The 17,446-nt window shown below is 39.4% G+C and overlaps 1 protein-coding gene across 1 annotated transcript in view; it reads right to left on the bottom strand.

Moving 5' to 3' along the window:
• Positions 1 to 17,446, bottom strand: part of cfap44 (cilia and flagella associated protein 44) — a 32,607-nt gene that overhangs the window by 561 nt on the left and 14,600 nt on the right. Inside the window, exons 12-32 of the mRNA XM_084130051.1 lie at positions 14,014 to 14,223; positions 13,819 to 13,929; positions 12,807 to 12,959; positions 12,218 to 12,454; positions 10,927 to 11,069; positions 10,466 to 10,745; positions 10,329 to 10,384; positions 9,527 to 9,689; positions 9,297 to 9,427; positions 8,472 to 8,677; positions 8,221 to 8,383; positions 7,971 to 8,148; positions 6,642 to 7,109; positions 6,358 to 6,561; positions 6,073 to 6,268; positions 5,511 to 5,639; positions 1,338 to 1,468; positions 1,130 to 1,246; positions 793 to 994; positions 429 to 589; positions 23 to 157 (exon numbers count right to left, since the gene is read on the bottom strand). Of these exons, the coding sequence (XP_083986177.1) occupies positions 23 to 157; positions 429 to 589; positions 793 to 994; positions 1,130 to 1,246; positions 1,338 to 1,468; positions 5,511 to 5,639; positions 6,073 to 6,268; positions 6,358 to 6,561; positions 6,642 to 7,109; positions 7,971 to 8,148; positions 8,221 to 8,383; positions 8,472 to 8,677; positions 9,297 to 9,427; positions 9,527 to 9,689; positions 10,329 to 10,384; positions 10,466 to 10,745; positions 10,927 to 11,069; positions 12,218 to 12,454; positions 12,807 to 12,959; positions 13,819 to 13,929; positions 14,014 to 14,223 (3,774 nt within the window). The remainder of the gene's footprint in view (positions 1 to 22; positions 158 to 428; positions 590 to 792; positions 995 to 1,129; positions 1,247 to 1,337; positions 1,469 to 5,510; positions 5,640 to 6,072; positions 6,269 to 6,357; positions 6,562 to 6,641; positions 7,110 to 7,970; positions 8,149 to 8,220; positions 8,384 to 8,471; positions 8,678 to 9,296; positions 9,428 to 9,526; positions 9,690 to 10,328; positions 10,385 to 10,465; positions 10,746 to 10,926; positions 11,070 to 12,217; positions 12,455 to 12,806; positions 12,960 to 13,818; positions 13,930 to 14,013; positions 14,224 to 17,446) is intronic.

Below are 17,446 nucleotides of genomic sequence, written 5' to 3'. Positions count from 1 at the left end.
GAATAATGAAAGAAAAGAATACCGTCTTCCTCTGTTGGGAGTTGAGTTGGTCGTCCAATGCTTTTTTCTGGCTAAGCAGGCTGTTCATGTTACGTAGTCTCTCTGTGTTCTGTTTAGTGACTTCGGTCAGTGCCTCTCTTGCTTCAGTAACTTTTGCCTTGCACACACACAAATAATAATGAACAATTGCTCTAGATTGGCACATTTAACCATAATAATTGACTCATAACATGCACTACTGTTGAAAACTCAGCTTTGCTATCACAAGAATAAATGACATTTTAAAATATATTTATGAAATTAAAATGTATTAATATTTCACAATACTACTGCTTTTATTGTATTTAAAAATACGTACAGACCCCAAACTTCTGACCGATAGTGTAAAGCAACCCCCAAACAGTCACAGGTTCTTTGTGTCAATGTACCTCCCAGTGTTTGAGCTCCTGTGTGTTTTTGGCGTCCCATTCTCTGACCTCTTGTCTCATCTCTTCTACCTTCCTGTTTCCTGAGAGAGTCTGCAGAACTTCAAGTTCAACCAGCTTTCCAAACTTCATGAGCATCAGCTGCTCGCAACGTACTTCTGACTCTGCAAAGAAATATATGTAATGTATTACTTGATACACTTAAACTCATACCTCAAGTTTAAAGAAATATAACTTTTTCTTTTCCCTCAGTTTGTAAAAAAGACTGGAAATTGAGTTTATAATACATTGTAAAATTGCCTAGATAATCCTATCAGGCAAGTAAGTGTGTGGTTTGAAATAGTCATCATGTATGCACATCTCTGACCCTTTGTTCTGGCCTCCATGTCTTTAAGGTCATGTCTGAGCTGTACGTGTTGTTGTTTGGCTTGTTTATAGAGTTCTCGCTGTTCAGTCTTCTCCTCCTTTAACTCTTTAAGGCGCTTCTGCAAACGCTGTAGATCAGCTGTGTTCAGGACCAGTGCTGAGTCAAGCTTACCCGGCAAGAGACCATTATTCACATATTCAATCTGCTCAGACAAGGAGAAAGAGAAAGACTTGATATTGGTTGTGAGTTACACTTTAGCAGAGGCTGAGATGGTAAATATATGTACAGTATAACATAAGATAATCAGCAAGTACAGTATGTGTAATTATGTTCACACCTGATGCAGTCTGAGTGGCACCACCACATCCACTTCATTCAGCCTTTGCTGCTTTTCTCGATTAATGAGCTCCAGATCGCCCTCTGCTGCCTTGCGATTGATTTGCACAATCTTCTCCTGCACAAACAAACATACTGTCTCTTTAGGGTGTTCTTTTGAAAAACAAGAAAAAGAAATAAAGGTGGGAGTGGAAAGAAATATCTCTCACTTTCTTGGCCAGTGTGTCACACTCCTTCTTTAAACTGTCAACAATTTTTATCTCCTCTTGCAGCTGCTCCTCCACATCCAGACGATGTTCACGCAACCTCAGTGTGTTATCAAAGAGCTCGGGATCACAGTCTGAAACAAAGAGACAGGACCTATATTTTATACTTTGAACAGCAGTATATATATATATATATATATATATATATATATATATACTACTGTTCAAAGTATAAAATATATATATATATACTACTGTTCAAAGTATAAAATATATATATGTACTACTGTTCAAAGTATATATATATATATATATACACACACTCACCTAAAGGATTATTAGGAACACCATACTAATACTGTGTTTGACCCCCTTTCGCCTTCAGAACTGCCTTAATTCTACGTGGCATTGATTCAACAAGGTGCTGAAAGCATTCTTTAGAAATGTTGGCCCATATTGATAGGATAGCATCTTGCAGTTGATGGAGATTTGTGGGATGCACATCCAGGGCACGAAGCTCCCGTTCCACCACATCCCAAAGATGCTCTATTGGGTTGAGATCTGGTGACTGTGGGGGCCATTTTAGTACAGTGAACTCATTGTCATGTTCAAGAAACCAATTTGAAATGTTTCGAGCTTTGTGACATGGTGCATTATCCTGCTGGAAGTAGCCATCAGAGGATGGGTACATGGTGGTCATAAAGGGATGGACATGGTCAGAAACAATGCTCAGGTAGGCCGTGGCATTTAAACGATGCCCAATTGGCACTAAGGGGCCTAAAATGTGCCAAAAAAACATCCCCCACACCATTACACCACCACCACCAGCCTGCACAGTGGTAACAAGGCATGATGGATCCATGTTCTCATTCTGTTTACGCCAAATTCTGACTCTACCATCTGAATGTCTCAACAGAAATCGAGACTCATCAGACCAGGCAACATTTTTCCAGTCTTCAACTGTCCAATTTTGGTGAGCTCGTGCAAATTGTAGCCTCTTTTTCCTATTTGTAGTGGAGATGAGTGGTACCCAGTGGGGTCTTCTGCTGTTGTAGCCCATCCGCCTCAAGGTTGTGCGTGTTGTGGCTTCACAAATGCTTTGCTGCATACCTCGGTTGTAACGAGTGGTTATTTCAGTCAAAGTTGCTCTTCTATCAGCTTGAATCAGTCGGCCCATTCTCCTCTGACCTCTAGCATCAACAAGGCATTTTCGCCCACAGGACTGCCGCATACTGGATGTTTTTCCCTTTTCACACCATTCTTTGTAAACCCTAGAAATGGTTGTGCGTGAAAATCCCAGTAACTGAGCAGATTGTGAAATACTCAGACCGGCCCGTCTGGCACCAACAACCATGCCACGCTCAAAATTGCTTAAATCACCTTTCTTTCCCATTCTGACATTCAGTTTGGAGTTCAGGAGATTGTCTTGACCAGGACCACACCCCTAAATGCATTGAAGCAACTGCCATGTGATTGGTTGATTAGATAATTGCATTAATGAGAAATTGAACAGGTGTTCCTAATAATCCTTTAGGTGAGTGTATATACATATATATACATATATATATATATATATATATATATATATATATATATATATACACTACTGTTCAAAGGTTTGGGGTATTTACGTGTAAACTATGATAAAAAAACCTTTCAGGATTCTTTGAAACATTTTATTTATATGAAATAGAAATATTTTGCAACATTATAAATGTTTTTACTGTCACTTTTGATCAGTTGAATGTATCCTTGCTGAATAAAAGTATTAATTTAAAAAAGAATAAAAAACTGACCCTAATCTTACTTGTCCCAAACTTATATAAGCAATATCACACTCTTAGCCGTGCGATATCACTCTATATCAGCACGGCTGATATAGAGTCATATCGCACGGCTTAGAGTGTGATTTTGCGTTTATACAACAGTTCAATGGTACAAGTGTGTAAATAAATAAGAAACAACAATGGAGTGTTTTTAAAAACAGAGTGTATTTTGTGCGGAACTACTTCCTTCCGCCACAGATTCAAATCTCAAATTGACAGTTTAACAGTTGAGCCCAAGTCTCCGTTACTAATTCTTTAGAACTAGCAATGAAGGAACGCTGAGTTGCTTCATTGAAGCTTATTGTATGATAAAGATTAGAGTAGCCTATTATAAGAGAGAGATCGACTAAGCGAGTGCATTACCTGCATCTAGCTGAAATTCTTCAGGTCAATCTTTTATTCATAATCACAAAATCAGTTTGAATGTCTGCTGAGGAAAGCGATATCTTTGTCTTTGTCCTTTTAACAGTTAAAGGAATAGTCCACTTAAAAATGAAAATTCTGTTATCATTTACTCACCCTCAAGTTCTTTCAAACCTGTATAAATTTCCTTCTTCTGCTGAACACAAAAGAAGCTATTTTGAAGAATGTCAGTAACCAAACAGTGCATGTACCCTATTGACTTCCATAGTATTTTTTTTTTCCTACTATGGAAGTCAATGGGATACATCAACTTTCTGGTTACTGACATTCTTCAAAATATCTTCCTTTGCATTCAGCAGAAGAAATAAATTCATACAGGTTTGAAAGTACTTGAGGGTGAGTAAATGATAACAGAATTTTTTGTACTATTCTTTTAAGGGGATCTCCCATGACAGCGCTAGTTAATGCAATGTAAGTTGCGTCTTAAAAGGTGTTGTTCGAAGTAAAAATAATATCCTTTTCTACAACTAGTGGTGGAACTGATAACAAAATTCACAGTTCGGATCATTTACAGTTTTTGAGCCACGGATCGGATAATTTTTCGGATCAGCTAAAAAAATAAATAATAATAAAATTTAAAAAAAAATATATATATATATATATATATATATATGGGGGGAGGGTAACTTTGCTTTTCATTTATTACTTAAAGCTCACTTGAAGTTCTTCGATAGCTAAGCTACTACATCAAAAACTACTAGCCTAACTGATTAAGTTCACACATTATTAAGTTAACAGTCAGTAATAAAATAAGAACAAATACACAAATTACAAGCAACAGTTTAGTATTCAGGTACAGAAATTAATTATAATTTAAAATAAATGTAAAATAACACTATTTGTTCACTGTAGAAATTAAATATATAGTTTCATCTTTATTAAAGCTGTATTTTGTTGTTTTATTAATGACACAGACAACAGTAGGAATATTAGGTGTGTGCTGTCACTTTAAGACCGACAGCATGTACCGAAAAAACTGACAAACATCCGGTTTCTTCTTTCTCAACTGTTCACCTATGACATAAATGAGAGAATACTTGCCGAGACGGGTATTTTGACATAATTTTGTGTTTATGTGTCCGTTCAAGGGCAAGAAAATGCGAAAGAGGAATTAATTAGGTGTTCGAGCGCTATCTGAATGCGCCTCTCTCTCGCTTCAGGTGTGTGCGGCTGAGCGTACAGATAACGAGCAAGTCCCGATTTTGGCCTCTTCTTCTGCATTTAAAATAGTTTGAATGCGTAAATTGGCAAGACAAAACACATCCAAATTATAAACTTTCACTCTATGTTGGTTAAATTTAGAAGTTAATCCGCGAATCACATGCATGCCGAACCGTGGGGCTTGAACCGTACGGATAACGGATCAACAGCGATCCATTCCACCCCTATTTACAATCTTGTTTCAGTCCCTTTCAATATAAAAATCTTTGCTACTGACTCACTCATAAAGACAGTCTTTACTGCCATCTAATGGCGCAATAAATTAATGTAACGTTCACTGAAGTCGAAATCACAATCACTAACGGACCCTTTCTTAATACCAAATACGGCATGATATTTATCTAATATATTATTATTGGAAAATAATATTTAAATAAACAATATTGGCCATTATAAAAGTATAATAAGTTTGTACAATAGGAAATAAACAAGCAAACAATTCAGTCAAAAGTACAAAAGCACTAGTTATAGAACAGGATTTCAGTTAAATAAACTTTGCCCTTGGCCAAATCGACTTGCTCTGGAACAAGTAGATTAATAAGAGCAAAGATAGCCTACTATATATATTCAAAATGAATTATACCTCCTGTTTAAACTATCTACATAAGAGCTGGCCGAGATAAAGCGGTTCTCGGTGGGTACATGAACGGCTACTGACGGTCTGGAACTCACATTTTGGAAAACATCTAAACAAATTTGATCTTACTTGGTGGGCACACACTGTCGTCCAGGGGAGCTCCAGTCTCAGAGTCATCATAATCCTCATCATTATCCCTGTCTGATTCTTCATCAGAGTCTTCATCGCTGTCATCTTCATCATCTGTCACATCACCACCTGATGGAAGGAGTAATAAACAAAACAAATATTACATTTAAATCACGTGTTCTATATTTCAACATGACTCTGATGACAATTTTATGTATATCCTAACTGTTCCTGCCATTGCATTATAGTTTACCCACTGAGCTCATTTTACCGGTTCTCATTACTGCATTGTGAAATACAGAGTTCTCATTACAGAGAGACATTAAAAAAATATTAATATATATTTAAAGTACTTGGACATCATGATAGCATGAACTGCCTTTAATTTATTAGAAATGTATTAATTTTAATTTAAAAAAAAATGCAAAACAGTAAGATAAAAAGATTTTAAAAAATCTTAATATATTTACTTTATGCACTCCTTTTTATTAGTTTTCAGGGTGAAATGTGACATTTTGAGATTCGCCAGGTGAAATACACAGAACACACTCTTACAGCTCACCTTCACCTCCACGTGTTTCTTTCTTCTTCGTACGCTTGATCTTTTTCTTAAACACTCTGGTGAGGAACTCCTCAAACTTGTTGTTCTCCCCCAATGAGGCCTGAAAGGTGGCGGTGAGAGTTTTCTCCTTCCCTTGGAGTCTCAGGATGTCTCTCTTCTTCTGCTCCATCTGCTTCTTACATTCATGCATCTTGGCCTGACACACAAAGCAATGAATATGGAAACTGTTCTGTACTGAACACACACACATCATACAATCCCATGCACAAATAAAAATACACCCACCCTGATCTCTTGCTCTTCCTGTATATAGGTGCTCAGTCGCTCATGTAGTATGTCCTCTCTCTTCTCGAACTCCTTCAAAAGCAGCAGCTCCTCAAACAGGGTCACATGTCTCAGATCAGCCAGTTTCATGTACACATCCAACTCTTGCTTCTCGTGACGCAACACGCGTAACTCAGCGTCGAAACGCCACACTGCCTCCTCCATCTGCAGAAAGAGAGAAAGACATTTGAAGGATTGTGATAAATAAAATTCCCCTCGATATTCCTAATGCACACCAAACTCGCCTGTTTAAGAAGTTTGTCCTGCTGGTACAGGTTTTTGGTCTCCTCAACTTCTCTCATCTCTTTCTCTAGCTCTGTGAGCTCCTCTTCCTGCTTTTGAGAGACTGTTTCCACACCTTCGTCCTCCATGTGCGTGCTCTGAGCCTCAGTGTGTGTGTCTTGCATCTCTTGTTCAAGCAGCTCCAGGATGTTCTCCCCATTCTGTTGTTCATCCAAGCCAGTGGAAGCCATCTTGGCCCTAAGAGTGGCGTAACGCTCCAAGGTTGCCCGGGTGTATCTGTGTTTCCTCTCGGGCATCTCTTCTGGCATTAAGACAGGCACAGCTGGCAGTGGATGACGCTTCTCGGGTGGCAGGTGCTGCTGGATCGCCTGTAGCTGCTCCAACTTGGCATGGAGCTGAGACACAATCTCCACCTTACAGTCTCGAAGAGCCATCACACGAGAGTTCATCTCAGACTTCATCTCAAAGATCTGTAGCATACATGAAAAAACATACACCACCACATGCATATATCTGTTAAATCAAACCATTTAGTAGATCATAAGAGCTTATTGTCGTACTAAGATTTATTTTAGTTAAAAAGACACCAAATCATTTAAAGAGGACCTTACACTGCTAGTAAAGTTTTTTTTATTTTTTTTTATGAAAATTATATTTCCATTGACAATAATATGCAAAATGGAGGAAATGTTTCAAAGGTTTGGGGCTAGTAAGAATTCAGCAAGGACATATTAAATTGTTAAGGACATATTACAATATTAAAGAGACAGTAAAGATATTTTATAAGATTTTTATTTCAAATAAATGCTGGTCTCATGAACTTTTTATTAATCAAAGATTCCTAAAAAAAATTATCACTGTTTCCAACCAATTATTAAGCAGCACAACTGTTTTCAACATAGATAATAATAAGAAATGTTTCTTAAGCAGCAAATCAGCATATGATTTCTGAAGGATCATGTGACACTGCAGATTAGAGTAATGGATGCTGATAATTCAGGTTTGCCATTACGTGAATAAATCAAATAAAATGTAAAAATATTTAAAATTTAAAACAGTTATAATAATAATGATAATATTTCACAATATTACTGTTTAACTGTTTTTTAATAAAATAAATAAAGCCTTGGTGAACATTAAAGACTTCTTTCAAAGAAGTGTATGTTTAATATACATTTTTTTTAATTTATAAACATTTTCATGTTTTACTTATGCATTCTGACTGAGTATTACACAGTTCAAGTTCACTGTCTTATTATTTTTACATTGTGGACATTTTACATTTCTATTTAGGAAAGTGTGATTTTTGCTGATTCGTTTGTGTCATTCACCTTCTTCTCCAGTTCCACTAACTGCACTCTCTTTTTGTCCACGTTCATCCTCAGGTGTTCAGGAACAGTAAAGTCTTTCGCTGATTTCAGCTTAAAGTCGCCCATTTTCTCTTTAGCCAATCGAATCGCTTCCACATCCTTAGGGTCCTCGTAGTCCTCACTGGGCTTTGAGTCATAGCTGAGGAAGCATTAAAAATGTTACACACATAAACACAGAGACCAAGAGACACACACACTGGCATTCACTCACAGTTCTGCCCACTCTTTTTTCCTCTTCTCTATCATGGCTCGAGCTTTCTCTGCCTTCTCCGCAGCTTTGCGGAGTTTCTCTGCCTCTCTGTTGCCCAGTTTACGAGACCCTGACTGCATCCTTCCTGACTGCATCATTGAATCTGTTACCAGCTCATCCTGCACTGCTTAGAAAGAGAGAAGTAGAACGATGACTGCACACATACACTCTAAAAGTCTAAGTGTCAAGTTAACACACTCATCCTGTCTCACGTGAAATGTTGCTGGCTTCTTTGCCAGGCTGTGCTTTGTTCTGCCAATGCTCTTGTTCCACGTTTGCACTCTGAGAGGCCACTGTGCCATGCTGGTGCAGATGCATTTGTATGGCAGGCAGAGCCAACAGTCTGTAGTTGGAGATCTTATGTCCATTCTTAAACGCATACACCGTGACCGTGTCCTGCACCACTGACTCCCAGAACCTACAGAGACAACAGCAACATGAAAGAATAACAAAAGCCGTGGTACTCAATTGTTTCTTCCTACAAATCAATGAGAATAAATGACATTTACAAATTAAGACGTTTGCTTAAGCGTCTAGCTTCTCAGATTTATATTTTTGTGTATTCATTTTAATAGCCCTATATTGTATTTCAACAGCTGTCTCATTTGTGTCTATTTTTATTTTTCCTTTAAAAGCTTTATTGGAAACATCTAAGACTCATTAAAAAATTAATGTTCCGTCATCATACTCACCCTCATATCGTTGACTGACTTTCTTCTGTAGAACACAAAATACGATTTTTAAGACTGTTTCAACTGTTTTTGTCTATTCAGTGAAAGTCATAAGAGTACAATGTTGTTTTGGACCCCATTGACTGTCATTGTATGGCCAGACACATTCAAAATATCTTCTTTTGTGTTGCACAGAAGAAAGTCAGTCATACATATTTGGAACAACAATGAGGGTGAGTAAATGATAACAGAATTTATTTGGTAACATATTTGGAGATTTAGAGAAATTTGAAGAGAAAGTGGTATTGAAAAGAAAAAAGAAACATGTAAATAAAGAAAAAGTGGATATGCATGGATATATAGTACATGGTTTGTAGTTTTTTTAGGCCAATCCGGTGTTTCTCCTCCTCCCAGGCCAGTTCTTTCCTGACCTCCATCACTCTCTCTTCAGTCTGTCTTTCAATCTCCTCGTGGAAGCGTGTGTCCAGTTCAAACTCCTACAAACACCCATAAAATATTATGTTACATTATTGTGTCAATGTAATCATTACAGTGCAATAGGTGAGTGAGCGGGGAGGAGTGTGAGAACTGTGCACCGAGCGATGGAGGCGAATGTGTTCAGGAAGGCTCTGGTTCTGCTCCAGTAAAGCTTGAAATCGACTCTGCAGTTCAGCCAGCTTCTTACGCCGCTCCTGTTTCCTCTCTTCAGCTTCCTTATGCATGCGGTCCAGCTCCAGCTTCTGTTTAGCTGTTTCTATGCTGCACACACACACTTATGCTAACTAAACAAGCACCATGCATGATAATAGAAATGGAAATTCTGTCATTATGACTCTTACAAAATATGATTATATACAATATATATATAATGATTATAACAATATATTACAATATATATATACAATATATAAATATTACAACTGTTTTCAACATTGATAATAATAATAAATGTTTCTTGAGCACCAAATGAGCATATCAGAATAATTCCGGAAGGATCATGTAACACTGAAGACTGAAGAATTGGCTGCTGAAAATTCCGCTTTTCATCACAGGAATAAATTACATTTCAAAATATATTCAAATAAAAAACAGCTATTTTAAATCGTAATAACATTTTACAATATTACTGTTTTACTGTATTTTTGATCAAATCAATGCAGCCTTGGTGAGCATAAGAGAGTTGAATGGTAGTTTATTTAGTTTTGTGTGAAACATTTTAAAGATTATTTACAATTGACAGTACCTCTGTGGCACACTTGGGCGCTATGGCACACCGAAAAGCACGGAGATAAGCACTGCTCTTGTGTCTTTGTAAGTAGCAAAAACACAAGCCTTGACCCTATTGCTTGCTTTATTTACATATAATATATACATTATACACAATATACACATTGTCACCTGTAAGCAGATGGATCCTCTATGTCCTGTGCTGCTTTCTCCAACTCCAGCCCAGCCTGTTTTCATGACAGAATAAGGTGGTAAAGTTGAAACACATAAGTACACATTAATCCACCCACAAACATACATACACTAACCCGTGGAGAGGGCACTTTGGCATGTTTGAGCTGCATGGCTTTCTGGAGTTCCTCCTCTGGCAAACAGCTGAAGGAAAAGATGTTGCCATCCTCTCCTGCGGTCAGGACAAACATGTCATCAAAGCTGAAGCGGAGGTGGCACACATGGCCATACTGATTGTCATGGACACTGAGGGCCCAGTAAGCCTGCATGGAGCTGAGCTGATGGTCAGAGGCCTGTACAGGGTACGCCCGAATACTGCCATCCTCCATGCCACATAACAATAACTGCCTGCTGGAACTAAGATAGGAAGAATGAGAAGTAAGGTGTGGAAAATATCATCCTTCTGATTAATTTCTGAATAATAAAAAAAAGAAATAGAATCCAATAAGGAAACTAATAATGATTTCTCAGTTCCTAGGCTATTAGAGAAACGCATGCACACATAGACACACCAAGTGTAGAGAGAGAAAAACCTTACTTGAAAGTGATGGTGAGAATGGGGTTATGGTCTGTGTCATGCACAGGTAAGAAGAAGAAGGGCTCATCTTTTCTCTCTAATGGATCTTGAATCTGCTCTTCAGAGAATTTACAGTGGTACAGATACCCTGAGTCATAGCCACCCTGAAAGAGATAGTGAGAGAAAGAGAAAGAGGGGCATTTCAGTGACACACACAGCACATTTATTAGTAACATTGATGTTAAAAAGTCTAGGATATGAAAGATTTTTTTAAAAGAAGTATCTTATGCTCACCGAGGCTGCATTTATTTGAGCAAAATACAGTAAAAAATATTGCTAAGATCACCATTTGGAGTGCCAGTGATAGCCACCTGGTTATTGACCTGCACTCCACCCCTAACAATTGCCACTCAGTCATGGACTTCATTCCCCATAATCCTTTGCCTGGACTCATCATAAATGATGGCATTCAGCTGTTTCTCATTACCTTGTCAGTCTCAGCCTATTTAAACCATGTTCACACCCTTATTCGGACGGTAACTGTTTCTCATGGGGTTGTAAGGTATTTTCAACATTGACAGGGGTTAGTTGGTGATTTTATCGCCGTCCAAATCCAGAATGTCAGCGTTTTTCTCCCACCACCTGCGTAAAAATCCCCAGCCGAATTACCTACTGTTTTTTGACAAACACCAAGGATTTCTTGCCTGTTTTTGGATTACCCTTTTGCCTGTGTTTCCTGCCTTGTTTGCTTGTTTGGATTGCCTGCCTGGTTATTGACCTGTTGCCTGTATTTTAGATTACAGTCTGGATTGTCCCTCTAATGAAAGCTGCGTTTGGATCTCCAACCTTTCGTGTCTCGGAGCAGTTTGTACAAATATTGTGAAATATTATAACAATTTAAAATAACTGTTTTGAATATATTTAAAAAGCAATCTATTCATGTGATAGCAAACCTGAATTTTCATGTTCAGTGTCACATGATCCTTCAGAAATCATATTTGCTGATTTATAATCACAAATCATAATATGCTGATTTGCTCAAGAAACATTTCTTATTACCATCATTGTGGTCCCTAATAATTTTGTGGAAACAATTATATATTTTACAGGATTCTTTGATGAATAGAAAGTTCGAAATAACTGTTCAGCATTAATTTGAAATAGAAATATTTTGTAACATTAAAGATGTATTTACTGTCACTTTTTGATCAATTTAATGCATCCTTACTGAATAACAGTATTATTTTCTTTAAAAAATATCTTACTAACCTCAAATGAACAGTAGTGTATGTCTGTGAGTGTATTTATTTACCATAGAAAGCCAGAATGACCCTGATGTTGAGTAAAAGCCACAGTGTAGAGGACTGGGTTGAGATGGAATGTAAAGAGGAGGCAGTTCCACTTCTTCCTCATCTTCTTCTTCCTCTTTCTCCTGTAGTTCCTCCTCTGTGGCATCTGGCTTCTGCTCCAACAGTTTCTTCAAGCGTTCCTCCCTCTCTTTCTTTTTCTTCTCTTTTCTGGCCTGCCTAAGTGCTACCTCTGCATCTCTCTGAAAACACACATGCATCCAAAATTATAGCAGCAGAACATTAAACATCATAGACATTATTACAGACCATTGCTATGATTTTAATCATTTTGTTTGTATCATCACTGTGCATATAAATAATTATTAATTTTAATAATATAAATCCCAATCAATATAATTAAAATTAAATGTAGAAAAATAGTTTAAAAAAATAATAAATTAAAGGTTATTTTTTTTAATATAATTTATTTAAATAATACATTTTAAAAGTAAATAAAATATGAATGAAAGCTGAATACAACAAAATAAAACAACAATACAAACTTAAAAGAGAAATAGAGAGAGAACGGCAAAGAGAGAGTCAGTGGATAACCTTAATTCGGGACTTGATGCTTCTGAAGCAGAAATGCATTGTGGGAAGTCCTGAAAGCTGGAAGGTGTTTCCACCAGTCTGTGCTCCAGGATCAGGACATCGAACTTCCACCACGTGACCATTTTGACAGAAGATCAGCAAAGTGTTTTTTTCCTTTAAACACATACACAAAGCTTCAGTGCGCTACGATAAATCATATGATACAATCCCAACAAGAGCCTAAGTTGCACAAGGGATGGTTCGGTGTAAAATCAACCTAGAGTCCTTTGCACCATGACCTCAAACCTTTTTTCCCTTGGTCGAACATTATTAAAGTTAGAGCTTATTTAGAGATATCAGCTGAATGGCTTAGTGTAGGCGCTAATGGATCCAAGGATGTATCTCGTAAATTACCCCACTGATAATGCCCGGAATGGTACCAAACTTCTACAGTAGTACAAATAGGTTCTGTACTCATAAAACGAGGCATTGGAAAGTGTGTAAGTACATCAGGAGTTTATTTAAATTACACTTGCCTGATGGCTTATGTTACCACTAACCCGGACGTCGAGGTCACTTCTGTTATTTGGGAAAAGCACGTAAAAGTCCTGGCAGAAAGCTATGCATAAGGATGTAGTGTAACAACGGCCATTTCCAGGAATGCATTAATATTTTGTTGGTAGTAACAGTTTGCAACAATTATTAGTTAACACTAAGTTGTCAACACTTCGGAAAACATAATAATTTGTCGTTACACTACATCCTTATGCATCGCTTTCTGCCAGGACTTTTACGTGCTTTTCCCAAATAACAGAAGTGACCTCGACGTCCGGGTTAGTGGTAGCATAAGCCATTGGTACCATTCTGGGCATTATTAGTGGGGTAATTTACGAGATACAACCTTGGATCCATAAGCTCTAACTTTAATAATGTTCGACCAAGGGAAAAAAGGCTTCTGGCTCGAGGTCATGGTGCAAAGGACCCTAGGCTGATTTTATTCTGAACCATCCCTTTAACTATCATCATCACTCACATGTGACTGAGGTGACCACTCCAGGCCTTGCACAGGCCCTGGGACAGTAACAAACCCAATTGGCTCATATCTTTCTCCCACCGCAAAGAAGAAAACAGTGCTGTCTGTGCTCTAAAGACAGAGAGAGCAAAATCATTTAATATTAACATAGCAGAATATTCCGACACAAATCATGCTCACTCACTCAACCCTTACCCCAGTAGCCATGATCTTTCTACTTCTCTCATAAGCGATGGCAGTGACAGTTGCATTGTGGGGCTTGAGAGCTTGTCTAAGGCGGAGTTCGGCATCTCCAGAGTGTGTGCGCCCTACAACCGTGTGCAGACTCTGAGGGTTATACAGCTCTAAGAGACGTACCACACCATCATCAAAACCGACAACCAGCAGACCCCCAGCACTGTTCAGCTGCGGAGACAGACACACTCTCCATCAATTCAATATCCAATATGCACACATCCTGGTACTATACTGCTTATCGGCCAATATTAGAGACTTTTAAATGTATCTGTATTGTTTGATATTGGATATTTATTTGTGAAAGCCCTATTTTTACATATAAGTTACCTTTGCTGTCATCAAACACTCACTTAAAGTTCATCTTTAAAAACACTAATAATTTATAACACTGATAAATGTAATCTTTATCCAATCTCAAAATGAATATCCATTTTTCATACTGTAAATCATAATGTTGTGTTTCCTAAATTCACTTGTAGAATTTCAGTGTTATATTAGTAGTATTCATGGCTGGTGTCATGGGCTATGTTCCATTCAGCTTAAACACTCCCAAGAAACTCCAGGACGTAGTTGATTCATTTCCATGAAGTTTACTGGGAATTTTGTGAAACTGCAATACAGTACAATGAGATGTCTATATTATTAATCAAACTCAAATACACAATAACAGTGTAAGTAGCACCACTTAGCTAACATAGCAGTGTAGCCTATATGATAAACACAATCAAGCTAGTAGAAACAACCAGCAGCAATAAACAAAACTAATTTAGCCGTCTCAATAATCTTACAAAATTAAAAGTAAGCAGTAACCAAATATTACACAATGAGAAATACTTACAGACATTGCCTTAGCAAAAAGGGAGAAGGAAAAGCGATCGACTCAGAAACGACTGATAGAGCTCACACATTCCTGTAGCTGATTATCGCATGGCAATCTTACTTCCTGTTTCCCAACATGCACTAGTACTAAACTACTATGGTTACAAGATAAACAAACCACACTGAACTGCTGAAACAAACACATTTTCAAGCGGCATGACACTCTCCGCTTGGGGTCTTTAAAGAGCCCACATTAATTAACAGAATCAGTCTTTGGAGAGAGAAGCAGAACCACTTCTTTAAAGGGCCGAGAAAAAGCCTTTCTGGTTCCATCCTTGACGACTTCCACTTGAACCTTCCGGACCAATCCATCTTCTCCTGGAAAGGTTTTTGTGATGATGCCCGTAGGCCATTGATTTCTCTTTGCCTGATTGTCTTTCAAGAGAACTATGTCTCCTTCCTGGAGGTTCTGCCTTTTTCCTTGCCATTTGTGCCGAAGCGGCAATGTTTTGAGGTATTCATGTTTCCACCTGTTCCAAAACATGTCTGCTAGGCCCTGAACCTGCTTCCACTCCTCTCTGATGAGATGCGCTTCCTCAAAGCTTCCTGACAGAGGAGGAGGATCAGAGCCTGTCTTGAGAGTCAGGAGCATTGCTGGGGTAAGGATGACAGGTGATTCCGGATCCGATGATACTGGGATGAGCGGTCTAGCATTCATGATTGCAGCTACCTCGGCCATAAGTGTGGTCAGAACTTCATGTGTAAGGTGAGACCTCCTCTGCTCAAGCAGCATGCAGTCCAAAATACGGCGGGCAATGCCAATCATGCGTTCCCACGCGCCACCCATATGAGACGCGTGGGGCGGGTTGAATACCCAGGTGCAGCTCTGTGTGTCCAGGTACTCTTCCACACTGTTGAAGCCTGGATTAGTCTTGTCCATCTCCAGCTCACGAGAGGCGCCGACGAAGTTAGTTCCGCAGTCAGAGCGAATCTGCTTTGCAGGGCCCCTGACTGCAAAGAACCTCCTCAAGGCGTTGATAAAGCTGCTGGTACTCATTGCTTCAATTACCTCAATGTGAACTGCCCTTGAGCACATACATGAGAACATCACAGCCCATCGTTTAGAGTTGGAGACTCCTCCTCTTGTGCGGCGTGAGACCATGTCCCATGGTCCAAAGACATCGACACCTACGTAGGTGAAAGGAGGTGCTACTTGTAGCCGTTCTGCTGGCAGAGCTGCCGTTCTGCTGGCAGAGCTGCCATCTGCTGATGTTCGGTCTTTCCCCTCAGCCTTCTACAAGTGATACATCTGTGAAGCAGACTGCTGATGCAGCGTTTAGCTCCTACCAGCCAGAACCCCGCCGCTCGAATGGCACCTTCGGTCAGATGTCTTCCTTGGTGTTTCACTGCTTCATGATAGTGAGACACAAGCAGGGTTGCGAGATGATGTCGGCCAGGAATGATGATGGGGTGAGTCTCGTCCGTGCTCAGATCTGACTGTCCAATCCGACCGCCCACTCTAAGAAGTTGATCTTGGTCCATGATGGGGTGCAATTTCCACAGGCTGCTGGAAGATGGGATGTTGGATCCTGAGTTGATACACTTAAGTTCCTCTGCATAGCACTCATTTTGGACACTCTTCACAATGCACACTTTGGCCCTTAGCAACTCTTCCTCTGTAGAGCGACAGATGTGCCAGCCCTGACATTCATTCTGGGTGGAGTGGGCAAAGGAACGAGCCACGTGGATGAGGTGCGCTATGGCCGTGAGGAGAGTGCTGAACTTGGAGAAGCGTTCAAAGCGTTGTGGGTGCACCACATCTCTGGTAACATGTGTGAGACTTGTCACCACCTGAGGGCGCACTTCAGAGTCAGTGTCAGGGTCAATAAGGTTATAAGTCTCTTGAAGCTCAGGTGAATGTGAAGATGCATCATGGAGAAAGGCTGGTCCTTTGAGCCAAGTTGTGCTGCTAAGCAAAGCTGGTGTCACAGTTCTTGACCCAATGTCAGCTGGGTTGAGGTACGTTGGGACGTACTTCCACTGACCGGAACAAGGTGATTGATGGATTCGTTGGATCCTGTTGTGTACGTAGACATAGAATCTCCTTGACTGGTTCTGGATGTACCCTAATACAACCTTGCTATCTGTGTAGTAGTTGATGTTGTCGAATGTTGTGTCCATCTCTGTGACTACCATCTCGGTGATCTCAATGGCGAGCACAGCCGCACAGAGCTCAAGTCTAGGGATAGTTAAGCCAGGTTGGGGGGCCAACTTTGCCTTCCCGAAGACGAAGCCAATCTCAGTCTGTTCTTGGTGGCTTGTCACCTTGATGTAGGCAACGGCTGCTATTGCCTTGACTGATGCGTCTGCAAAGACACAGAGCTCTCTTCTTAGCGCACCTGCGGTGGAGAAGGACGTATAAGGGCGTGGTATCTGGAGCCCCTCTAGGTCTTGGAGTGACTGTTTCCATCTAGTCCACTCAATCTCCATGTCTTTGGGAAGAGGTGAGTCCCAGTCCTCTGATTGCGTGGTGAGTTCCCTGAGTATCAGTCTTCCATGAACCATGATGGGT

Source organism: Abramis brama (genome assembly GCF_963993115.1).
Source record: "Abramis brama genome assembly, chromosome: 12".
In the NCBI taxonomy this organism is placed as follows: Eukaryota; Metazoa; Chordata; class Actinopteri; order Cypriniformes; family Leuciscidae; genus Abramis; species Abramis brama.
This window is presented reverse-complemented; position numbering and strand designations above follow the sequence as displayed.